Raw genomic sequence first — 26,513 nt, 5'->3', positions numbered from 1 at the left:
TGACGGGTCCATAACTTAAAATAGGTGACCTAACGGCCACCGCCCGACTAAACATACCAATAGTCACCGGATTCATATGAGCTACTGAGGAGTAAGCAATGATATTCTTAAGATTGATCTACCTTAAAGTGGTCTAGGAAGTATATATAATATAGCAATCGCGCTTAAATTATAAATGAAAGGAGTGGAATAAAGTGTCTCTTTGGGAAACATGGGTATTGAAAATCTTAAAAACCTGTAGGTTCCCAATTTTAAAGCAATTCCTGCCAAGATGACGGATCCTGCCGTAGGTGCCTCTACATGAGCTTCGGGTAACCAAATATGAACTGGTACCATAGGCACTTGGATGGCGAAAGAGGCGTAAGAAGCAATCGATAGAAAGATTTGGCACCGCTCACTAAATTCTGTGGTTAATGAGATTTGTAAATCGCTTGTTTCTGTTTGGAGAAGAATCAACAGAATAACTAATAGCATAAAAACAGATCTAAGTAAAGTATAAAGGAATAACTGATATGTTGCCTTGATCTTTCTTTGTCTCGAACCCCATACCCCTATAATAATGGTAGAGTCAGGGGTGGCCCCAAAGCGGAATTGACCGGTGGTGCTTGGTCGAAGCTCTAGTAGGTAGCCACTCCCTTCTTAGAGAACCGTACGTGAGACTTCCGCTTCATATGGCTCCGTCCCGAGCTTCCGTCATCGGCCTTGGCATTATACTACTATCTATGCATGTATTTTCAGCATGGATTGACGAATCTTTTGCTTCTTGGGTAGTGTCGAAAAATGGTGCTTGCGTTATAAGAGATGCCCGTCCGTAGGGCCCAGCCTGCTTCCCGCCCGAAAGAACCGCTCACTAGCTAGCCGTACTAGTGGGGCCCTATCTGGAGACATACCGAAAACCATGCTTTTCGAATCAAACACAATGCCCGTCTTCCAAATAAAAAAAAGGGCTCGTTGGGAAGAAAGATTACGTGCGGCCTGTAGAGCACATGTAAGGCACAGTCGGGTTGCTCACGCAACAAATCTCTCTTTATCTATAGATAGAGCGGTGTGAAAGTAATAGCCTTATGTTATGGCCGCCCCCGACTTGCGGCCTTTACACTACTATAATTGTGTTGTGAGCGGTTCAATTTGGTTGAATCTTTCTCAATCATCCAGGCCGGAACTTGTATGCATCACTTGTACGGAGGTGCATGCATAAAGGTTTGGAATTCTTTTCTCATTTGAATCTTAAGGACAAGACCCTACCCTATTCTCGAACCCTCTTCCGAGCTCTACCCCGCCCGCATTTCCTTGTGTTTTGAAGAGGAAAAAAAATCTCTCTACCTGCTGCCAACAGTCTTTCTTCAAAATTATCTGAACGGGTCGATCCTCCCATCCCGTTTGGTTTAGCAACTTATTCTAAGGTATCCTCGCCAAGAGCTCCCCGGCGACAACAGAGGAAGCAACCCGTCTGCTATGGAGGGGCGGCTTATTTATTTCACAATAAGACCTGAACGATTTTCCCTACCTTCGGTAGCTTATGAGTTTACGTCCATCCCTGGTTGGGTACAGTTTCCTTTCGATTTCTCCCTTCTAGCCGTTACCCAAATTCACGCAAGTGTGTCCACACCACCAAACTTACTTGACGAGGAATCCTTTCTTGCGAACAAACACAACCCCTACACACACCTAGGATCACCCCTTCCTACATATACATACAAGACCCGAGTAGGCAGGTCGAGGTCCTACGAGGTACCCACTACTCAGAGTACCTTCCCAAAAGGAAAAAGATGCGTCTATCAGGTTCGGTTCTTCTTAGTTGGGTTGGGCGAGTTCGACCTGAAATGCTATGCTTACACACAATACTACCCCTCTTCCCGAAAGCTTCGCGGGCACTACTTTAGGACGACAAATGATCGCCCGTAGGGGGTTTGCTGCACAAGGACCCTATAGAGGAAAGGCTTTATCCCAGCGAATAGAAGATACTCAGCTCCACACAACATAGGGATTAGCACACTTTCAGGAAGAATATAGAATAGTAGAAGATCCAGCATGCAGAACACGATGATCATTATAAATTTACGAATTAGAAATGTTGTAATATACTCTTTCCCATAACTTCTCATACCAGACCAACCCAATAAATGCAAATAGGGATAAAGAATGTGGTCAATATCATGAAGAATAAAGAGATACCGTCTATACCTAAATAAAAATTTATGTTTTCATAAGGAAGCCATTGAAGGCTTTCCACAAATTGATATTTGGCCGTAGAAGGATCGAATTGTATCCAAAGAACAGGGGGATGCAAAAATGTAATAAGAGAGGTGCACAGACCAATTAATCGTATCGGTCATATTCTTGAATTTGGAATGAAAAGAGGAGTAATGCTTCCTAGCATGGGACAAAGAATAAGACCACTTAGATCAGAATAGCATTCACAGAAATGTTCTAACATAGAATAGAATCGTACATGGAAGAGATTCATTCACAACAATAAAAAGACGGGCGCCTAATTCCAATACAATAGGGGTCTATCAGTACAAGTCAGCTGAACACCATGATTGATGAGTGGGTAGGTGGGTTAGGTTCACCTCTCGCCCAGTGGGAAGTAATGAGGCTAGTCTCCTCCCTCCCCCCTGAATGAAGAAGTAGTGGGGGGCCCTTCCCGCGTATGCGCCTTTATTTATATTCTTTCTATTTTTGAATTACCAATGGAGAATATTTCTAAAAAAATCTCTCTGGCAAAACGCAATTCGTCGAGTTCAATTCAAGGTGCACCTTATTTTTATATTTTCAGGTTGCTTTTTCTAATGCCTATTTAGCTAGTGGGGCATTGGTCATGGCCAAAATTCATCGAAGGGATAAAACAAAAATAAAGAAGAGAAAGAAAGGGAAGTTTTTCTTTCTTTCAATCCAAATAAGAGAACAAAGAAACCACTCAAAAATGAAAGTTAGATAAAGAAGTCTTAGTAAGAACTAGCACTAGACTTCTTCCCCCTTTCTTTTATACTTTTTCTCTCTCCTTTTATTTGTGCTTCCACCCGGGATTTTCAATCTATTTTATAGAGACCCGGGGAAATTATATATAATAATAAATGTAAAAAGGTGAGGGTGAGGTACTTTCCCCGGCATACGGAAAGAAAATCCAGGACGACAACTTTCAAATGACGAGTAAGGGATGGGGAGAGGGAGGCTCTCGAAACCAAATGAGACTAGAAAGAACATGGGAATTAGAACCATTCATATGAGTGATTTTTTCTCTTCGACACAACTAAAGGACAACCCTCTCTATATCTCACTCACGGTTTAGCATCATATATCGCTCTAGAGAGCATTTTTCTTGGTTGTAGTGCAGATATTGGAGCAGCTATTCTATGCTGTGGGTGTGGAGGGAGGGGCTGTCACCGCCTGATAGAGGAAGAAACGGGGGCCACTAGATCTATCTGCGTCGAGTGTTCGGATTGAAAGAGGAAGGGAGACAGCTCAAATGCTAGCACAGAAATAGAAAGAGTCGTGCTTCAAAGTGGAATTCTTCTACGATCCATTGCTCGATTTTGCTGCATGCTCTGCTCCTAAAATGCGGAGAGACTTGCGAAGGTAGATCCGGGTTGGTTGGTCCGGAAAGTCATGGGAGAGGCAGGCTAAGTAAAATAATATACTGGTGCTATTGATTATAGAATCTTATGAATCAAGTATGACACACTTTCTATATCTCCTCCGTCTACAAAGTAAACAGCTTAGCTTAGTGCACAGTGTGTTCGCCACTACACTGGCTGGCTGGTGCATTGGCCTTACCATAAGAAGTCTGAGAGCGATATATCACATGACACGCTCCACGTGGCATTGTTTTTAGAAATTTTGTGTAACTTCAAAAGAATCATTCTTTATGAATCAAGTACCATTCAAACAAAGGGTGCGTTGCCTCTTTGAGTGAAGAAGAGAGGGGCTTTGTATAGACACTCTTGATCCATGTTCGTCGCCCTAGGCTTACCATTATTTCATTTTATTCTATTGATTGGTTATAGCTCCAAAGAACATATACATGGAGCTATGTCGACTTACGTACATCTTGTTTACTAAACGATCAGGTATACCATGCCACGTATCATCCTTCTTTCCATAGAGGAGAGATAAAGAAAAATTGAACATATAGTGATCGTGCCGTAAGACCTTGTTCCTTTCTACTTGACTAAATAGTATTCCACTCGTGCAGTGGGTGTATGAGCTAGCCCATGGTGCGGTCTGCTATGATATACTCAACTTCTTCTTTAGTAGGTTTATCTACAATATCTGGTGGTGCCCTCGTGGGCACGTTCCTCTCTGGGGCGGTCTGGTCTAATCAAAGTTAACTGACTCACATGGAATATGAGGTTCATTTTCACCAAGTTGGTCGCTTGAGTATATAGGCTACCTTTCCTATTCGCTTTTCTACAAGGTCTACTTTCATACCGGATGAAGCCTTTAGGTTGTTTAAGTAGGTTTGGGCTAAGGTCGCTGGGCTCCTGCCACCTCTTGGAAAAGTAGGCTGATGGGCAAGCACCCTCCTGTCGCAATGGTGTGGGGCGTCAGAGGTTGTTACCCCGTGGCCAACTCGAAGGGGCTGAAGTTCGACGCAGAGCTTTTTGGTTGTTAAGTTATAGCAGGGCTGAGCAACATCCAACATCGTAAGTCCTTCTGGTTTGCACTAAAGTGGCTTAAGTAGCCCTCGAGGAGTCCGTTTATTCTCTCCATCTGAGCTTTCAAAGATATATCGACCTACGATATCTGACCATCATATGCCATAGGTCGTCTTCTAACATTACCGACATTTTGGATTTTCATAAATTTTACATAAGATACAAGCTCTTTTCATCAACAGAAACAACTTGATTTCCGACCTCTTGCATTGCATTACCATAACGAAAAGAAAAAAGAATTAAAAAAAAAGAGATTGCTCTTGTGACTCGGGTTGAACCTTTATCGGTGGAGGAAAGGAATAGCGATGGATTCCTATAGAGCATCCAGGAAAAAACAGATTCAATGGACGACGAATTCTTACGTGGTCCAATGAAATCAAAGGTCCGTTTTCTTAAATTAAATCTATATTAAATCTCTTAATATCAGAATAGCTTATATAGCCATGATTCAATTCAGGTCCATTTTGATTGATTTCTCATTTTTCGGATATGATTGTAATAATGGAGAAGTAGGAAGACTTTGGCGATTCATAATAGAAGGGGGTATCTAGAATATCTATGTCCTAGGACATAAAATATGAATAATGAAAGTTGAGAAAGAGTATACTCTGTAGTGAGATAGTTGTTTTCCTAATCGACTACGTATTATGATAATGAACATTCCACTTAAAAACTAAAAAATGACTTTCCAGGCGGTTACCTTTTTTCTTTCATATTCATATTTATATCCTCTACAACAATTGTTGGGACAGACTTTCGTGGAAAAGCAAAAAGCCCTTTATCGGATTGGAAGCGATGACTTAAGCCTGTTTCTTCTTCTTTTCTTATAGGGCGTTTAAAGAGCGTGATTCTTTAGTTTAATTAAGTTCAAATTAGTTAAATTAAAAGGCCCCATTTGATTCAATTCATGAATTAGCCCTCTATGAGTCTACTACATTTTATTTTAATAATAATAATATATAATTAGATAATAATAATAATTAAGTATATCATTTGTGTCTCTGTTACAACACAACGAAACTAGATGGTTCGAATCTAAATTGATTTTAGGCTGTACACCTAATTTTTCTGGGATTGTAGTTCAATCGGTCAGAGCACCGCCTTGTCAAGGCAGAAGCTGCGGGTTCGAGCCCCGTCAGTCTCGACGGATTTAATAAATATATCAATTCATCTCTCCATTTTCTGTGAAAAGGGGGACATGGAGCATAATTTCATTCCCAACGGGGGGTCTTCTTTTTTTCTTTTTTGTTTCGCATTTCTCATCAAACAAATAGGAGATTTTTTCATTACTTCAACTAGTACCAATTGATGGGAGAGAGACATACGTGGATTAGTATAATTAATTATTTATTGGCATATTCAGGATTCCAAGAGAGACTGGGTCTAGTTTTTCAACCGAATCCATGTATGTAATGGAATAGATTACCTTATTTCTTTTTATCGGGAGCACATACATAAATGGAATTCGTTTCTTGTACGATACAAAATGAATTTCACTCAATTACATTACCCTTAGAGAATACTTTTCCAGATTTTACATTTTCCTTTTCTGGCGAAGATTTTGTGTAACCTCAATTACTCTAATTTTGAATTTGAAAAAAGAAAGATATATCTCATTCAAATTTCACACTGAGCTTTTGATATATGCGTCCAGTTCTAATCCAAGGAAGGAGGATATGCAAAAGAATCAAATAAGGATTACCACCATTCCACTCAAGGCAAAGGAATGAAAATTTTCTATTTTTCTAGTTAGAATGGATTGGTCGTACTTATCCAATCAATAATTGTTTATGACTGACTCGCTATTCACTCAGTTTTTGGGTCATAATCATTATGTAGGAGAGATGGCCGAGTGGTTTAAGGCGTAGCATTGGAATTGTTATGTAGGCTTTTGTTTACTGAGGGTTCGAATCCCTCTTTTTTCGCACTTTCACCTAATTTACTAATGTGAATGACCGAAATGTATCAAATAGCAATGGAAAAAATGATTCAAAAGTTAGACCTTTCTTTGATATATATTCTCTATTCCTAGTTATTGTTTTTCGAAAAATACTGGAAAAAGTGGACAAGGAATTAAAATATCTTTGCCGATGTGTTTTGACATCCCACAGCTTCGGCAGGATCGCTTAGCCCCATTCATCTTCGACGCAAGAGCGCTCAATCAACGAGCTATTACACACTCTTACAAGGGTGTCTGCTTCTAGGCAAACCTCTTGGTTGTCTATGCACCCCTACCTCCTTTATCACTGAGCGGTCATTTAGTGGCCTTTGCTGGTGATCCGGGCTCTTTCCCTCTCGACGATGAAGCTTATCCCCCATCTTCTCACTAGATGCTTGCCCCCCTCTTATTTTGAGGTCATATCTAGTATTCAGAGTTTGCCCAAATTTGGTACCTCTCTCGCGGCCCTCACCGAAACCGTGCTTTACCCCTAGATGTCCAGTCAACTGCTGTGCCTCAACGCATTTTGGGGAGAACCAGCTAGTTCTGGGTGCGAATGGCATTGCACCCCTAACCACAATTCACCCGATGATTCTTCAACATTAGTCGGTCGGACCTCCACTTATTTTCACCCAAGCTTCATCCTGGTCATGGATAGATCACCCAGGTTTGGGTCCATAAGCAGTGATAATTTTCCTATGAAGGCTCTCTTTCGCTACGGCTCTGGTGGGTTCCCTTAACCAAGCCACTGCCTATGAGTCGCTGACTCATTCTTCAATAGACACGCGGTCAGAGCCTAAGCTAGTGATGCTTTCGGCTTTTGGACTTTCTCCATCTAGGGTGAAGCATTCAGGTTGCTTCACCTTGCTGCAAGACGCTTGTATTGCTCTCCCACAACCCCGTTTTCACGATTTAGGCAGCTCCTATTTTTCCCGCTGCTACTATGGGAATTGCTTTTGCTTTCTTTTCCTATGGCTACTAAGATCTTTCCGTTCGCCTGGTTCTCTCTTGCTTGCCCATGGATTCAGCAGCAGTTCGAAAGGTTTCCCTATTCGGGATTCTCCGGATCTATGCTGAAATTCAACCTCCTGAAGCATTTCATCGATTACTACGCCCTTCCTCCTCTCTGGGTGCCTAGGTATCCACCCTAAGCCTTTCCTTTTTTGAACCTCGCCCTCTCATAACGCTTGCCGACAACCCATTTTCTATCCCCCGAGCACTCAGTGGAAGAAGGGGAATCAAGTCATGCAGTCAGAAATCTAATCCTTGCTCCCGTAGTCAGTCCTTGGGGTTGATCTCCAGGTTCTAATTCTGCCTTATCTGATAATAGAAGTACCTCTGTAAGGACTCCATCTCAACATCTATTCGCATTCGATAGATATTTTACTTGAATATTTTCATTAACGCCTTCCGCTTGTAGACAGATATTAAGCAGAAAGAGAGCCCGAGGTACTGACCCGCAGCAAGGCAGGCCTGTCTATCCCAATCAGGATGATAAGGACTTGTCCTTCCTTGAATTAAGACTTGAATGAAGCAGAAGCCCGGGGGAAATATCAATAAAAAGAGTCTTGCTTCACTCTTCACCATAGTAGTGTCGCATAAAAAGTGGCTCCTTCCCTTCTCTATAAGTAGAGTTCCCAAGTTGGGGAGTACATGTCCCAGGTCTTTCCTTTCCTCTATGGCAGGATGTCCCTCCAACTTGTCTGGTTAACTGGTCTACCTATTCAAAGATGAACTAATTGTCTTTGGGTTCTTCAATGGCAGGCATGTGCCTCATCTATTCCTGCTTTCCGAGGTACCTCTTTATCTATTATCAGACGATTCTATTGATTTCTTCTCGGTGCAAAATAAGGATTTGGAACCCTAGGACTCTTTCTCATGAACTAGGTTCAGTCAAATAAATAGATGGATATCCCTTTCCTGTCCTGGAAGTTGATCCCCATTGACCAAAACCAACAAAGTTTCTAAGAGTCAAGTAAATGGTGGGACCTCCTTCTGGGAACTCTGATTAACCTATCTTATTGAGCATCTCTCCTAGGGTTGGTTTTATCATCTGATCCTAAATCATTCAACAACCTGAGTGTTGTAGCTCTCTTATTCTTGACTTCTAGACGAGGAGCTGGGTAGAGAGATAATAGATCTCCCCTAGGATGGTAGCTTCTATTCCTTGATTGCCCCGCAAGATAAATAAGGGATTCTAATGCTTCTTGAAGCCAAATAAGAGCATAAACCACTATATAGAGTCTTGAGTGCCTTTCTTTTGTAAAACAACTAAGGCAACTCTGATTGAATGCGAAATCTCGCTAGCCATTATTCGTATGAACTCCTAGATCCATGAAGGACATGGGCATCTGTAAGTCGGTGTAGCTAAGCGAAGAGCGGGAAGAAGGAATCAGAAAATCAATGCATTCCTTCTTAAACTTACCGGTCTGATGATATCTTAATATAAGAAAAGAAGATTTAATAAGAAAATAAAATTTCCTTTTTCGGGTAAAGGTTTAATTAAGAATTCCAGGTGGTCCAGTGGATGGATTAAGCTATTGATCATATCATAGGTCAAGGACGGAACGAAGAACCTACGTTTTTCTTCCTCCTCTGTTCTCTACTAAGATTGTAATAGATTCGTGCTTTCTCTTCCCCGAGGGAACGGAACTAGCACTATAATTCCGAGTCACCTATCCAGTATGTGAGTGAGCCCGCCCTACGGATCCCCTTTGTTCAATGGGGGAGGGGTCATACCTTCCCCGCCCGCTTAGTTTCATAAGTCTAAATGATTTGGGGCACAGAATCTGCCGTAGATGTGAAATTTGCTAATTTTCATTCTCAGCTTTCTCATCACATGAATGAGACATAACTTCTTATCATAAGAATAGTGAACTAGAAATCAGATTTTGATTGGTTTGAGGATTTCGACCTTGAACTAGAAGAGGTTCTGTTTTCTTTGGACAGGCAGGAAAGAGAGATCGGGATGATGGAGACTTGAAGAAGTATAGTATAAATCAAATAGAAGGCTCGTTCGTAGATCAGCACAAAGCTATTAATCCAATCCGATCCAAGATGAGTAACCGAGTTCTTCTTCCTATGGTTGGCACGAGAATCCCTCTCAAAGGGGAAGAATCTGATTCGATCTCCGGGCTTATAACCAACCTATGAACAATGGTCTGTCTCGTCTAGTTGGTCTCCTTCTTGGCATCAAGAGTCGTCAGTACTGAAAAGGCCCTGGCATTACCTTCGGGAAATCTAGGAGGACAGCTCGCCGAGCCTATGGTGGACGTCGGTTGGGTTGTCGACGATTACGACCATTCAAAGGCATTTTTCCATTAGCTGGAGTAGGAAGGGGGCTGACGTCGATAAGTTATTATATATATAAGATAATTAAGGCATTAGGAATCTGGGTGATCACGCGCTTCACGTGGTATTTATTAGGATTAGGACTGAGAAAAATTACCGCTTATTTCAGACAGCCCGGACCATCGCTTTTATCGTCAACAGAGAGAGCCGCTCGATAAAGGAAGTCGGCTTTGGGAAAAAATCATTCCTTTGCCGGGCGCTAGTCAAAGTAGTAAAAAAGGGCAAGTGGGCAAGTAGCGAGCAGGAGCAGTGTTGGGCTTTGTGGTCGTTAACGGGAACAAATGAAGAGGAGCACAGCACCCTCCGCACTCGATTGGCTAATCAAAGTCAAAGCGGCCAGCTTCTTTTGAATGGGTCACCAATAGAACCGTCGGTTCTTCAGAATCTAACATCGGGACCACCTTTAAAGTTACCCGGTCTGGTTCCAAATCAGCCGTTCATTCAACACTGCTACAACCTCCGCACGCATTCGTCGACCGGCAGAAGTGCTTTTTCAGTTTGTTATGGGTTCCAACCCATGGACTTGGTAGCAGACGGTTCGGACGATGGTTGTGTCCTGAACCCAGTCAGCGGCACATCTCCTATCTCCTAGAGAAGCGGCTGAACAGCTGCGAGCCGCTAGTTTCCTGGAGAACGGCGGGAGAGGCTAGGCGAGACTTAAAGGCTGTAGCGAACAACCATCTGGTAAGAGGTTTTTCCAGAAAGCAAAAACCCGAAGGTTAGCCTTGCATGAACTAGGGAAAGATAGAACTCAACTTCACACTGGTTAGCAAAACCCTAGAGCTTCCCTGCTTCGGTAGAACCTTCTACTTTACCAAGTCAAAAGTTTAAGCTGGGACACCACGTCGATTAACTTTGCGTTCCGCCATCACATATTCCACTTCCTTCGACAAGGAAGTCGTCATCCTTTCCGGTGGCCTCTTGGGAACGCCTCTTGTAGGGTCTTCCATGTCTGGATGGTATGTCTTTAGACACCCCACATGGAAGACAGGGTGGATCTTTAGCTTGGAAAGAAGCTGAAGTTTTTAGGCAACTTGTCCTACTTTCTCTATGATGGGGAATGTCCCCTCATACTTGCGGCTGACACCCTTACTAAAAAAGAAGGAAAGATTTTTTGCAATAGTGGATTTTTTTTTTCTCATCCTTCCGCTTGGAAATTCAGTTTCATGATTGAGTTTTCCCTTTCTTCTACAGATGTTGGGGGTCCAGCCCTCATAGGAAATTGCCTATGAGATCGCATTTCATTGGGTTTTTAAGATTGGAGGGCTCCCTCTAGTACTAAATAAAAAAGATCTTTGAGCAAGGGCTAGCTTTTCAACAGACAAAGAAAGGCCTCACCAAACACTTCATGCCCAAAGGAAGAAGCAAATGAGCAATCGAGCCACGAGGAAACGAATAGTGATGCAAGTCTTCATCAAAGCTCACACGCTAAGTTTGGAACCCTTACCCTTTCCTGCGAAAACCAAAGCATCAAAGACATCGGCCACCTAGTAAAAAACCGACAGTCGATGAAGAAAAATGCTTCAATTATGGACATCCCAGTGGGCCCCCTCACATCAGGTTTTCGAGAAAGAAGAAATAAGAATTGCTTTTAACTTCCTATCGGCCCTCTTCTCTGTTCTAGGTCCTTTCCTCACTGAGGACCATGGGCCAATAACTTCAGATACAAAGCATGATTTTTCCAAGACGTGCAAGGCGCCCCCAGCCTTCCAATGGGAAAGACTTCAACATAAAAGTAAATTTCCGTTCTTGTTGTTCCCGCGACTGACGTATGCTCGGTTGAAGCTGGATTTAGAAAGAATCAGCAGCGGTGCATATATGATATTTTAAGGACAAGAAATATTGGACTACACTATTCCTTATGTAGATATAGTAGATAAGATCTCTGTGTTGGGATAGGTGTTCGAATTTCCACAGCTATTCTAAGAGTGTGCTGAATCCAACCGTTGCACGTTCCTCCTTTGGCTAAACCACAACTTCAGGCTAACCCTTTTTCCTAGCTGGCACTTACTCAAGTTAGAGTTTTGCACTATCTTAAATGCCTACATGCCTGCGAGTGTTCTTCCCGGTCCTACAAATTGACCTTACGAAAGGGGTGCTTGCTGGAGTAGCTCAACGAGATGTGGGTTCAATTCCCGCTATGCCTCATCCTAGTAGATGTGTGCGCCATTGGGCCATCTAAACTTGCTCTGATCTAGTGTGTGTCTACTCATGTTCGGGCTCACTCAGCAGAAAGCTAACTCTCTTCTCCTGCTTTATCTTGAGACCACCCGGACAGACTCTGGAATGACACCCGTCACCATACATAGGTAATAGCATGTCCCAATGCTATCTTCCTCAAAGTTGCTGCTCAATATGATCTTGTTTTTGGGGGGATGATCCACTAAATGGACCAACAGAGCACTGTCGGGTCGATAGCCCTTGATCCGAGATCTATTTTTAACAAAAAAAAGTTGGATTTGCCAGACTTAGACGAAGAAGACTATTCGTATAGTAGTAGGTTTGAGAACTGGTTCAAACCATCTCATAGGTCGTACTCAGTACAAAAGGTCAATTCAATGCTCAAGTTAAAGGGGGGAGGGTCAATATTTCTATTGATCGAGAAAGCTTGGGCCCCCCCCAACCATTAGCACATTCTAAGATTTAGATGACTAATTGTTTGGGAATCATGAATTATCACGTCTTGATGGTCAGTACAGAATGTTGCTCTACCCATTTTTATTATTTCCCTTTATTAGTAAGTAGTCGGGGAGCTAGACGAAGATCGACGAGTTGTCTGCTTTGTGATTTGCAAACGGGTTTACCGTCATCCCTGAACAATTTGGCTGGAGTTTCAGAGGGAGAAATAATCCGCTCATGATGCGTGGAAAGTAGGGGAAGAGTCTGATTCAAAAGCGTCTGTGATAGATCACGTCGAACTGAAGCACTTAAGAAAGAAGCTGATAACTTTTGGTTTATTTGATACTTATTCTGACACGGTTCATAAGGTCACAGCACAGACATAACCCGGAAATGCCCTACCACTATGGCTCCCCCTTTTCTTTCATACGCTCGTCCTTCAGAAATACAGGGGAAAGATGACTTCTGTAATGAAGGATCTAGACTTAGATGGGACCAAGCAGAGACAATTCTATACGAAGAAGATCGGTCCACTTACAAAAATACCTGAACGAGAAGGGATCAGTGCTGTCAACTATGCTCGTTATCAGAATGGTTATACCATGGAAAGATTGGGGACCATCTTTCAAAAATGAACCCGGACGCATTTCTTGCGTGGCCGAACCCATAGATCTTGATGTATGCCTATCTTTTACTTGGACTACAAAAATGCATTCTTCGAGATCCCCACGGAGCGGTATTCAAATTAAGACTACAATCATACAGATTCGATGCATGCTTCAATATTGGACCAGTCCTTGAATAGTTCAAAATGATGTGGTGGCCAAGATATGGACCGCTTAAAGAAAGGATGCCTCTCATCAATTTAGTCCATTATGGTTTTCTTTACCATTCCGGACTACTAAATTCAGTTCTAGCAGTTGCCATCTCACGAAATTGGCCCATTCGCCAACTTGACGTGAAAAATGCCTTCCTCCATGGTCTTTGACTTTAAGAGGTATACATGCAACAACCTCCTGGATTTGTTGATCCTTCTAAGCCTACTCATCTTTGTCGCTTTCATAAGGCCATTGTTGGTCTTCGTCAAGCACAATTGGCATGCTTTCAACGGTTCAGTACCTATCTTCTCCAAAGTGGCTTTCGTCAGAGTGTTGCGGATACCTCCATCTATCTTTCTTCACCATTCCTCTACTGGCTGTATCGTCCTTTTGCTTTATGTTGACGACATCATCTTAACTGGTGACAACGGATCTCTTCTCACTCAATTTATTCACCGTCTCAGTAAATATTTTGCCATGAAGGACTTGGGTTATCTCAATGACTTCCTTGGCATTGAAGCTCAGCGTGACTCCTCTGGCCTTCTTCTGTCACAAACCAAATATGCTTTAGATTGATTCCGCCGGACCAACATGCTTGGTTGCAAACCTTGTGCTACACAAATTGCTTCCGGTTCTAAACTTTCAGCTTTGGATGGTACACCTCCCTCTGATCCTCAGGCCTATCGGAGTACTGTTGGTGCTCTCCAATATATCACTCTCACTCGACCGGACCTCAGCTATGCTGTTAATCATGCCTGCCAGTTTATGGCCAATCCCATCACTGTTCATGATCAGTGTCTTAAACGCATTTTAAGGTATTTGAAAGGCACTCTCCATTATATTATGGTCTTAGATTTCCTCATCGCCCTATCTCAACACTTTTTTTTGTTACTCTTATGCGGGGCTGGTTGTCCAACAATTCGTCGCTCAACCACTGGATTCTGCATTTACTTTGGTGACAATCTAATTTCTTGGGGCTCTAAAAAGAAACCAACAGTTGCCCGTGCTAGTGCAGAAGCTGAATACAAAGCGTTAGCTATCACTGCTTCTGAAATTTGATGGCTCTCCTACTTGCTAAAGGATTTACATGTGTCAATTCCTCACCCATTCCTTCTCTTTTGTGACAACTCTTCATACTCTGCTTCCACCTTATTCCTTTCAAGGTTGCACCTTGTCGTAAGTTCTCGCCGTCTCCATTGCGTGCTTCTTCAGTATCTCCTCAGGAAGCAGCAAGAGGACGCGGCAAACTAGAAGATTAAGATGGCACCGCAACTAGCCTAGCTTTTACTTTCTTTCAAATCAGAATGTTCTCCTGCTCGAAGAATGTGTTCCTACCACAATAGTAGTTGAAGAAAGGGCTAAAGGTGGGCTCGGGGAAGGAAGAAAATGAATTTCTAAATCCCGAAAAGGAGGAATAATCCCTTTTCTGTCTTTTTGTATCCGTAGTGGAATAAGCCTTGGCATCAGCATCAGCATAACTATCTCCATCCGAAACATCAGAATCCTCGTCAGCAGACGAATCCGTAGAAAGAGCTGCCACTTAATAATTTGCCGAACCAACAAACTTTTACAAAAAAGTGCAAACTAGGGTGATCGTAGATCAGGGGAAGGTTTAGAATCCTATGGGAAAAGATAGGTAAGCAAAAGTGACTAAAGGCTACCAAGACTTTAGAGGCCACTCATAATTACTGAAACACCACCCAGAACGAAATGCGCCGTCAATGAAGTCGGTCAGTCAAGCCTGATCTTCGACCACACCCTTAACACTAATCTAGAAGCATTGATACACGAAACCCGGAATTATGAGCTTCGGCAACAGGATCCAGACCCCTTCCGAGAAGCTAGAAAAGCATCTGATGGTAAAGTGGAAGCTAAAGGATATAGGGCTACCACCCTCTAAATAAAGATCTAGATACAGAGTCGAAGGTGTTTCGTTTTGGAAATAAACAACTCGGAAAGCTTGATCTGTGACGTCGCATAGCTCTTTAGGAAGGCAGTAAGAACAAGATTCCATAGAGAAGCGCCATCAAAAACAGAAGCCAGCCAGTTCCAGCAGAGTCAAAGTCAAATAAGAAGGGCCTTGAGCCCGGTACTCCTTCTTCAAGCTATCACGCCCATCCAAGCCTATTGCTTCTGTAACAGCATAAAGAAAAGACTGACCGCTACTACTACTTTCACTACTACAGCTAGGGGCTCTTCCACTCAGATTCTTTCCTTCGCTTTAGGGAAGGTTGAAAGTGAAGCCGAACGAAGGAGAGTTAAGTTAATTGCTCATTCCCCGGCTACAGAGCATGCCACTATGCTTGATACATGCAATTGCTTTCCTTGGCACTGTAGTTAGTGACTTGTCTCCGCTCGCCCTCGATCAAACTATCAATTGAATAAGAGAAGAAAGCTCAAGATTCACCGTTTTCGAGCTCCCCCCTTTTTCCTCAATTCTAGTTACCGCCCTGTGGGTTCCTTCACTTAAAACCAGACTTTTTGCGATTTGAAGATATAAATTATATTCTTTGTGGCAGGTGGTATCATATTATTTATTATATATATATATATATATATATATATATATATATATATATATATATATATATATATAATAGAAAGGCTTCATTTAGGAGCGCTGTTTTCATCCAACTAGTTTTATCGTAAATAAGCGGTTAAAGAATGTTACGTCCAATATTCCCATGTTTTTCCTTGGTCAACAACCAAGCAATTACATATATCTAAAAATGTCTCTCCTTTTGTTTGGGGGGAGCAGAGCAGTCAAAGAATGAACCAAACCATCATGTTTAATGAACTTCTACAAGCCGTAGAACCCTTTTTATAGGTCGTTCAAATCATGTCGAACACGGGGCAAGAGGGGCTACCGCAGGTTCCCGGGAATCCACCCGTGGAAGGAACTTCAGTGGTTGAAGGCGAAGTCTCACAGAATGAGATTTGGGCAGCTTTGGAAAACAAGAATTGAAAGATTTTATTTCGTCTAAGGAGTGGAGGTCTATAGAAAAACACTTTGACCTCTGCGAAAGCAAGATAAAGACCATTATATAAGAAACTCTCTCTTTATATAAGCAAGGGAACCTTCCCCTTCAGATAGAAGAAGATGCCGATATTGGCAGAGGTATTGATGCCTACTTCGCCGATCTGAACCACTTCGAGTCTAATCAACAACAGTTACAACATATTAAGAGGGCCCAGACCTATATAGGAGATCCCAATAGTAAACTTTGGCATGAGATCAAAGGTTTGATTGATAGCTATAAGGTCTAATTATTCTTGATAATATTGAAGGTAGTAAGAGTTTACGGTGGGTGGGAAAGCAGGAGGGGACCCCTGTGGTTAGACTAACTAGCCTCTAAGGTTAGCGAGGTTCCTGCTATGGTGAAGTGAAATATCTTTCACCATAGTGGGAATAAGATAGGTGGGAACGAGCTGAGCGAGAGTAAGGCAAGTTCCAATAGTGGGTTGTATTATTGGTCCCATTGAAATCTTTTTCATGGTATGAAACTCACTTCATACCTGCAACAGAGTCAAAGCTGCGGTAATACTGACTCTCCTAGTTAATAGGGCTATTCAAATCAATCCCCCCTTTCTGTTTGCAATTATCGCTGCAAAATAGTCATCCCTAAAAGAAGCAGTTTTCTAATTCAAATAGGTTGCTTTTAGAATAGGTTGTTCTCGAATAAGCTCTTTGAAAGATAACTAAATGCGTTTAGTCCCTTGGGGAAGGTTCTGCGCCTAGGGGATCTTTTTAGCACTTTTGAGGAAGTGAAGACAAATACTTGACTTTGTTGCCTGCTTGACTGCTTTCATCTCTTGATGTCAGAAAAGGTGTACTATCTCATTCTTTTAGCTGCAAGGGAACCGGCAGGTTGTAGTGATTGAAGTAGAGACAAGAAGTGATAGACTAAGCGAGTCAAATAATGCTGGTGCGAACCATGTTGGATGACGAGTGAGGATGAGAAAGAAGTCCTGCTCTACTGCCCTGTGTTAAGCAAAGTGAGTTTACTTCATTTCAGGCCATGTTATTCAGTCTCATGGAACTAAACTCTTAGATGCAGCATGCAGCCGCCTCCATCCATCGGCACATCCGCCCCAGATGCACACTTATCCGCATTGTTCATCTTGAAAGGGAGCCACGAGGTGCTATCATGTCAAGCCCAAGGTTCATTCTACTGCTGTAAAATTTCTACCGTTTACATATCTTGGTGGGGGGTCTTCTTGCAACGATCTACGTTTCTGCAGGAATGGTGCCGTTCAATTGGTGTATAGGCAATCTCGGTCCAGTTTAGAATTTACCTCTATTTTGAATCCTGATTCCTTGTTAGTTGTGAACCCCTTCCTCTATGAAGTAGAGAATGATCGATCGAAGACTGAGAATATAGAAGAAGATCTTTAAGCATCAATTGCGACATCGAATGAGACTTATCCAGGGAGCAAAGACTCCGGTTGTCTTTCGTCTTTGAAGAAGTCAAACGCAGCCTAGAAAGAGGCTACGAAGCGGTCGAGGGTTGAGTGAGGGCCAGTGGTTGCGTTGCGAATATTGAATTCCATGTGCTAGATATCCCTGCTTCTTTGAATCTGTTACTGGGTAGGCCATGTAACCATGCCTTTGGGTGCTCTTCCTTCTTCGTTACAACAAAAGATCAAGATGCCAAGAGATGGGGGAATTCTTACTATCCATGGAGATGCTGATAGGGAGACAGCTTTCTTCGAGGTGAAGGATGACAATGCAGGATTAAATCTAACCGGGTTCCAGTTTGTTAATGCTATAGAAAGGGTGCCCCTTTCTTTTTATCCTATGCAAATCATTACGTGGCTCATATAGAGATGGGACATTTCCCTGGACTTGGCTTGGGGAAGAAAGAGCAAGGGGTCACCAAACTTTGTGAATCACAAGGCAACTTATAGGCTGGGTTATGTTCCAACTGAAGAAGACAAGGCAGCCGAGGTAGATGGGCGAAAGAGAGAAGAGGGTTTGGCCCCATATCCCAAAACTCTCATTCAAAGGCGTAAATGGGTTTCTCATAATCAGCTCGAGGTGGGTTAGTTATCAGGATATCCTGAGTAGTTTATCCCCATTCTCTGAGCCTTTCAGATATCCTCCCTTTCTTCAATCTAGTTTATTTAAGCGGGCTATTCCCCGAAAATGCCATTCCTTTTTCGTTGGGGGTCACAATCTTCCTTATTTGGTCAATTCCTGCATAAAGGTAGGGCTGGGCAGTAGCTTTACCCGTTGTCAGAATCGAATGTAGCCTTTCATTTAAAAAGGCAAGGCCCCTAGCGATAGGGGAAAGAAGAGAGGGAATGCGGGCTTCTTTCACTCACTTGAGTTTTGTTTTGGAGAGAGCATTGTGGAGCAGCAAAAGGCATAAGGGGAGTCGGAATGGAATATCGTATGTAGTGTTGAATCCAATCTGAAGCTCTTTCGAACAAGCGAGGAACGAGTGACCACAAGCTCCGCTTAAGCGCTCGACATGCAGTTAGCTTAAAACATGTTCATCATGTGGTCGAGCGAAGCGCACCTCTGTGAAGCAGCCTAGCATCACTTTAGATAGGAGCAGAATGGATGACTTAAACTGAAAGTAAGTTCTCCGGATCGATATATCATACGACGTAATGGAGATCTTGATCTAGATCCGGTGCTTCACAGAATTCGGGACCTAACGATGTTCGGTTCGTCACATGAACTGAACGGTAATAGTCTATTACCCATTTCACTTCGTTCGAGCTTAATTACATCCACCCTCCCCGGCCGAAGGATCCGCAACATGTTGGAGAGCTTTTAGATCCCGCCCTAAAACGCCTATTCCGGTAGAGTTCCGAAGTGATTCTTATTCTCACCGCAACCTTCTTAAGCCGAAAGAAAGCCGGGCAAGAATCTCATTGAAGTACGAAGGGGGATCAAAATCGTTTCTGGGAGTGGTTCTTCAGATCGATCACAAATTCTCGGCCCCGTCCTTTGTCATCCACTCCAGTTGACCTCTCTTGCTTCCATCCCACCATGAGAAGGTAGAGAGAAAAACCAACCCAGCAAACAACTATTACTATGCCCTTATTAGTAAAGCATGTACTTCTTGCAAGGCTTGCTGAGCTTCTTCATGTGACAGACATCGCAAAAGTAATCTGTTGAATGATCGCCAATCGAGGGCATGGTAATAGTATACTATTTTTGAATCCTGATAGGTTTCGCAGTCGACCATTTGATAGCCTTATTCCTGAATATACACAGAATAGGGCTTTGATGAGCCCTAGATGTAAAGGGGTTCTTGAACCCTTCTAAGCAATTAGAAGAGCGCAGAATTGGACCTCCCTTAAATAGATGGATTCGGGATTGATTGTGGAACCGAGCATAGAGAACCAGGGGAGAGCAAGAAGATAGGCTAGGGAGATTAGTCGCTCTAAAGCAGGTTCTTCGATTGGATCAATACATGTATGAACCCTAAAAAAATCCCAAAGGTCTAGTCTAGAAAACCCCCAGATTTTGTTGGGTTAGCTTTTTGGTAGGAAAGGCGGTCACAGGAAGAAATGCCATGCCAATGAATAGATTAGTCTACTAATGTCAACAATATCTTTCTTCATATACGAGACCGTCTGCTTTTCTATCCTAAACTATAGATATGAAAGAAAAAATAAAGATAGATATTCCCATGGTAGGAATAAGGCAGTTGCACTAAGGAAGAGGGCTAGGGATTTGATAAAGGTGATAGGATAGGGTTCCAAACCTACCTTAGTCTCAAATAGGGCATAAGCTAGGGACATTACTATAAGAATGAGACTTCATCCTTATTACATTACAAGCGATACCTCAAATTCCAAAAAATGCTCCTCTCGTCCTGAGCTTGGTAAATAAGGCCATGGGATTTTTTTTCTTCCGGCCTTTAAGTGATAGAGGGGAGTCTCTCTTGCGTTCTCTCTCTTGGGTAGGTCAGTCTCGCTCTCTCTTATCGATAAGTATATCTGTTATGGTATTGATATCATGCCATTCCAGTAGTGTTTGTTAATTTGTAGTTTTGAGGGAGGGAATGAAAAACGGTAAATAAAGACCTTAGCCAAAAGCAAGGGATTCCCGGGGCCCGAACAAGACTATAGGCAGCAGGGCAGGTATTCTAAAAAAAAGAAATGAAAACAGTCAGGGAGGTAAGAGCGAGTAAGACTAGGTTATAGCAAGACAACAAATGTTAGATAGCTCTTGCCGGAGGAAGAGAGCTCAGGTCACCCATCCCCTTGACCCAGACACGAACTAATCCTTCTCTCCCTCAAATGTATGCCCGATTTTTGTCGAATCGTTTTGATCACCTTCAAAAACAAACTGAAATTCTATCTTGACATGATAAATAGTGATGCCCACCTGCAGAGCATAGTCCTCCCTGCAACCTTGAAGTAGACTATTTCTTGAGTCTGATCTTATCCCCAAAGCCTTTTTTCAAAAGGAGTAGGTAGCGAGATAGATGACTAAAAGCTAATGATCTTTGCCCTTTACTAGTAAAGGGAAAAGCCCTATATATATTATTAGTCAAGCCTAAAGGTCCTTTACTAATATAATAGAAGGTAAGACCGGCTTTCGCGCAGTAGCTGCGCCCTTGCTTCTTGCCCATAGAGAGTTAGGATATTTTGTGAGCTCCTTCACCTAGTGGAAACCTCCATTTTTCGGCCGTAATCCTGTGCTTTGCCAACGCATTCAATGGATTCCACCATGAACCGGGAGCGGGCGAAGACATGTAAATTCCATTTTTGGGGTACACAGTCACGTGCTGAGCAAAGAGGTATATATCACACTCATTCACAAGCTCAAGGTGCGATATCCGCCTGAACGGGGAGAGGATTTCACTAAAACAAAGATAGGCGTGTCAGAAAACAATGTGAAGTCACCCCTATTTGATTGTCCAGGGAGCTGTTGACAAATGACCTAAAAAATACGTGATGTTTGGGAAGCGTGAGCAACCTTTCGCGCATGAGATAGCAATGACAGGAGATTGACCGATCGGGGTCGAGTGATATCATGGGTTTAGGGGTGCTTATCCTGCTGTGACTACCTCTCTATTATCAAAATTATATAGAAATGGTAGGCTCTGGGAGTGAGTAAACTACCCGGGGAGAAAGGGGCAACCTCTCTATAGAAGGGAAGGGAAATGGTTATCTGCTCATAATGATTGTAGAGTCTCTCAGGGTTGGAGGTCTAATAGTAGTCACATCAAGTCCTCCTCCTCTTACTCAGAATAGCTAGCGAGAGGAATACTACTGATTATCTATGAAAGAAGGCTTTTAAGAATGAAAAAAATCTTATCTTAATAATAGAGAGCCCCCCACCTGCCTTTTTCTGCTATGAATGAATGACCTCTCCATTTATTTTCAAGCTCGCTCTTCAAATCGGCCTATCGCTATCCTCTATGAAAAGGTTCTTCCGTAATCACTCTCAATAAGATATCCATTCACCTTTCAAATGAAAAGAGAACTAGACTTTTCTCTCCATCATTGAAATCTGCCATTCAATCGCAGTGCGGTGCTCTCAAAAGGCTCAATCCTCTAAGGATGCAACGAATAGATCAGGAATTCGACCTGGGATCTGCCCGTTCCGATCCTTGCCTACTAAACAGTTGCACCCCCGAATATGTATGTTGGAAGAATCCCATGATCCTTCCGTGTGGAAGGGAAGGAAGAAATAAGGCCAACACGAATACTAAAAAACAGTTCATGGGGACCCCCCAAAAAAGGGATAGAGAGCGCGAAACGGGCTTTCCAAGCATAAAACAATCCTTACCTGTGCATTCCATGGCAACAGACAGAAGGCAGTTTTGTCATTGTTCTTAACCCCAGGCATATTTTCGTTCCCAATAATCTCCATGAAAAGACTACCATGATTTTTGAACAAACCGAGGGAGAGTCGAGGCATGAAAAAACTTATCTATGATCTGCTTATTTCTAAGTACGTATCATCCACTGCCTTATCCTCCATCTCTACGGCTGCCAAAAGCCTACCCTCTCTCGAATATTGAATGGGTTGACGCGGGAAGAGATCCGGACGAAATTTCCAACAAGCAGAATAAAATTTGACTATAAGGCCATCTCGGGCATGGGAAAGAAAGGCGGCGGACAACCGAATTAAACGGTATTGAGGATGAGTCCACTGGTCGACAAACAACTTCTATCTATAGGTGCTTTCATTATGGATCGGTCGACTTGTCACGATTGATTGCTCACACACAATTAGGTTAGGCAGGCTTGGGAAGGTGATCTGAATCACTATCAATACGATGCAAGGCTGATTTGCCGACATTAACGAACTTTACTCTGCCCCTAAAAAAAGGGTGGGAAGACGTTTGACCTGGGTTGGGGAGGGATTGGGGTCGCTTTTTTTAGGACTTTAGTATGTAACAAGGCTCGAAGACCACCGGCTAGATTTGAAATGGATCAGGTAGGGCATCCGTTTACGACGTGGGTGGGATTAACAATTGTCTCTATTTTCTTCAATGGTAGGAAGTACGCATCAGCGGGGGGATATGGGAGGAAACCAATCTGCAGTAATTCAAATTGCTCCTTCGGATCACTAAGTAAAATCTTGACTTACACATATTGCGGTGTATTGTTGTCAACTCACATAGTTGCACCTACCAACAACAAGACGACTACTCCCTGCACGCCACTAAATGGTGCTATTTAACGCTTGGGTTCTCCCAATACAAGAACTACAACCCAACCTAGATTAAGGATAAAGCCGTGGACTACACCCCAGTGAGAGCCCTCTATTTGACTAACATACTCCTTTTTGATCTCCCCTATACCTTCATATCCGATAGCTAATTGCTGGATCTGAATAACAAGCCCAGCAATAAGCTCAATTCTTCCATAACATAAGGGGCGGGCTTGTGTGCGAGCTGAATGACGTAGGTTCACAAGAGTACTTGATGCCACAACCATCTCCTTTTTATAGGTTCTACGGACCGATGCTTGCTGCTTCATCTAGGAGAAAAGAATCATAGATATGCCGGTTATTAGAAGGAATAACCGCCATAAAAAGATTCCTCGTGTATCATCTGTAGCGAAACTATGAACGGGAGCTAGCAATTCGAACCGTATTGAAAAGGTTCTTGAGACACATCATGGTAAAGTAACAATATTAAGAAACGAGGTTCAAGAATGAAGAAAGTGTAGAATTACTGAATGAATATGAGTTGGGGCTACTACCTGAGGCATAAAAGAAGCATTTTCTATGGGATCCCGAAACCACCAGCCACCCCGACCTAATTCATGATAAGCCCACCAGCTTCTGGCAAAATGCCTACGGTTAAAAATCATCGACATGTCAAGATCCAAATTCGAATTGGTTCCTAGTCCTGGTCAGAGACCACTGTGTTCGCGCCGGCGGTCCAACAAAGAGGCCAAGTAGTGGTATCTTTATTTCCATTATGAACAACACGCTTCGCCTTCTCCCTCCCTATGTCCACTAGCGCTTCTGTCCAGAGCGAAGAGAAGGTGAAAAAGCACCGCCGAAGTAGCATAAGCAAGCTTCTATTGCTATGTAACAATAAAGCAGGATAGCATTTTGCGCCCATATGTTTGAATTTGATGGTAAAAATCTCGCTAGTTATATGGTATCCAACGCATCCAACAGACCAAAACAATGTTCCATTCTTTTCGACGGCATCATTCCACATTGCCGGCGAGTGGAGTGCCATAATCCCATTCATCATTTTTGATCTACATAAGCCAAAGCCCATAGCACTGGCGACGTCTACGGCATAAATGCAAGGAGGATGTATAGCTGATATAGGATCTTGTGGAACAAGATTTGATTCTGCAAGCGGTTCAGTACAAACGAAGAAATTTCGAACAAAAAGGTCGGAACTCGCTGATAGGAAAGGAGAGAAAAATAAAAGCAATCCCAAGAGCTCCGTCAATACGCTGTTCATCGATAGACAAAGCTCTCTCTTTATCATCACGTTCCAGATACAACATCCTTTTTCCTTCTCGCAAACCAGGGGAGCGCCTAGCGCCCAGAGGAGCAAAGCTCATTTTCCTTTCAGGGTAAAGCGACGCATAAAAAAGGGCTGGCCCATCAAAAGTCTGGTTCCTTCGTGAACGAAGTTTAGAATCAACAAGGGTTAGTAGAACGAAGGGAGTGTATAACTGGGGCGCAACCCCACTTTTCTTTTTGTAAAGAGGGAGAGATAGAATGGAGTTCTTCACGAAGTTCAAAATAAAGGAATAAAAAATGTTTCTCTATGGCCTCCTCATTTTGAGACATTATGGCTTAGGGGTCGACCCCGGTAACAAAGAAGGAATCCATAAAAACTTAGGATCCGGCACCATGATAAAATACTACCCTCGTGATTAGACCATGTCCTTGAGATTTGATAAAAGAAAGGTGCATTAGCGGTTAATACGTTATAATTGGATAATTTATTAGGAATATAACGGAACGACAGACCAAGGAAAGAAAGAAGAATACACCAAATTGCAAGTTCTGCACCAAACACTGGTTGTTGTTTCTTGTTGTAAGTGAATGAACAAAAAGACCCGTAAATAACGAATAATGAAACAATACATATATTGACATTTCTTGCTCATTTCCAAATTTTTGCTTTGTTATTCCCATCATCCGGTAACCACATGATGATCCACAAGAAAGGTGGCAGGTTTCGAACCTATGGCCGGCCTTCCCCTGACCTGCTGGGTTGAGTGGCCGAGTTAGCACCCCTCGTCGCCTCTGTACCCGAAACAGATGCGCTGCGCTACCCAGCGCCTAACCTTGTCTCCCCTACTCCTCTTCTGGTTGTGCCATTACCAATCGCGGGTAACCCCCGGTCCGGCCGCCCCTGACCTAAGAAGAACTATTATCCTTATGACCAAACAAGGATCAGCTTCTTACTTCTCGAGCGATAGTTCCACGATCCCGACCAGCAACTTCTTGGGAGTAGGGGCATCAAAGCTTGCCCAACCTAGTAAAGGGGCTTGGGGATAGAGGGTTTTCTGGGGGAGAGAAAGTTTCCAGGTTGGATTTTTTTAGATCAAATAGTACTAGTTGGGTAGATAGAGGTGGTGAAATCTAACCTTTGCATCGATCTTCTTTAGCAGGGCGGGTCGCTTGAGTGTCAAAACCAAGCGGTGGTTGTTTTTCCTTGGCTTATCGAACCAGCGTATGCCCATTCCTCCTTTGATGACTCCCAGTAGAGAAAGCCTAAATTTTCCGATGTGGATTGAAAGGAAGTTGGGGATGGACATAGATCCTTCCGCCTATCCGGAGTGTTGGAAATATAGCAATGTTTTTTGTATTTTTTATTTCCCGATCATTGGAAGCAATCTTCACTGGCACAAGGATCTCCTCACAGCAACCTCCACTACGATAGAAACCGACAATGAGTTTACGAAGGCTTCGAGTAGTGCGGGATAGGCTAATCACCAGACTGCTCTGGAATAGGTTAATCGCTGGAGACAAGAACGAGTGAATCTAGTTTCGAGAGCATGCCTTACTCTAATAGGGGGCGTAGAGTTTCTAAGTGAAGGCAAGCGCAACTATATATGTAATATCCTAGCTGTCAGCAAGGCAGGTCCGCTATAAAGCCTACCGGCCAGAAAGTCCTTAAGAACGAGAAAGCCGACTAAAAGGCTATTCCATAACCGACTCTTGTTGCCGAGTCGAGGGGGCTTGGCTGGTACCAGGCTCTAAAAGAGTTTTCTTCGAGCGAGCGGTCTTTCTATCTTTTTGGGTTGCATGCCCAAGGCAATGCTTTTTGTAGATTGAGATGGATTGATCTTCGCTATCGTGCCTCCTCCTTGTACCAGTTGATGCTGGGGCAGTGCTTAATATGAGTTTTCTCCTGCCCCAGACAGCTTCGAGGTTCCCATCGATCGATTACAGAGGTTTCTACCACTGAACTTGCTTATGCTCCCCTTTGATCGAGTGCTATTTCTATAAAGAAGATTGAGTAGGAAAATGTTGAATTGGCTTCAATCGAGATTGCCTCGGCTTCTTAGGCACATGAGGAAGCGGCCTAACATCTTTTCAATCGAAATCCCAATCAAAGACAAGTTCTACCAAGGCCAGGATCTGAAAGAGAGGATTCACTTTCCGAAATTCCAAGTGACATGATTCCTCCTTCAGAAGCTAAAGTTGAATGATCGAAGTCTCCT

General features: G+C 42.9%; 1 protein-coding gene and 1 pseudogene across 1 annotated transcript; both read left to right on the top strand.

Moving 5' to 3' along the window:
• Positions 1-13,976: 13,976 nt before the first annotated feature.
• On the top strand, positions 13,977-14,444 carry LOC138896823 (uncharacterized mitochondrial protein AtMg00810-like). Its single transcript, XM_070182180.1, has one exon. The coding sequence runs from the start codon at positions 13,977-13,979 to the stop codon at positions 14,442-14,444; it is 468 nt and encodes a 155-aa protein (XP_070038281.1).
• Positions 14,445-24,125: 9,681 nt separating this feature from the next.
• On the top strand, positions 24,126-24,411 carry LOC117277648 (uncharacterized; annotated as a pseudogene).
• The last annotated feature ends 2,102 nt before the right edge of the window (positions 24,412-26,513 follow it).

The sequence above is a fragment of the Nicotiana tomentosiformis genome, chromosome 1 (genome assembly GCF_000390325.3).
Source record: "Nicotiana tomentosiformis chromosome 1, ASM39032v3, whole genome shotgun sequence".
Taxonomy (NCBI): domain Eukaryota; kingdom Viridiplantae; phylum Streptophyta; class Magnoliopsida; order Solanales; family Solanaceae; genus Nicotiana; species Nicotiana tomentosiformis.
Note: the sequence above shows the minus strand (reverse complement) of the source record. Positions and strands in the feature narration are given on the sequence as shown.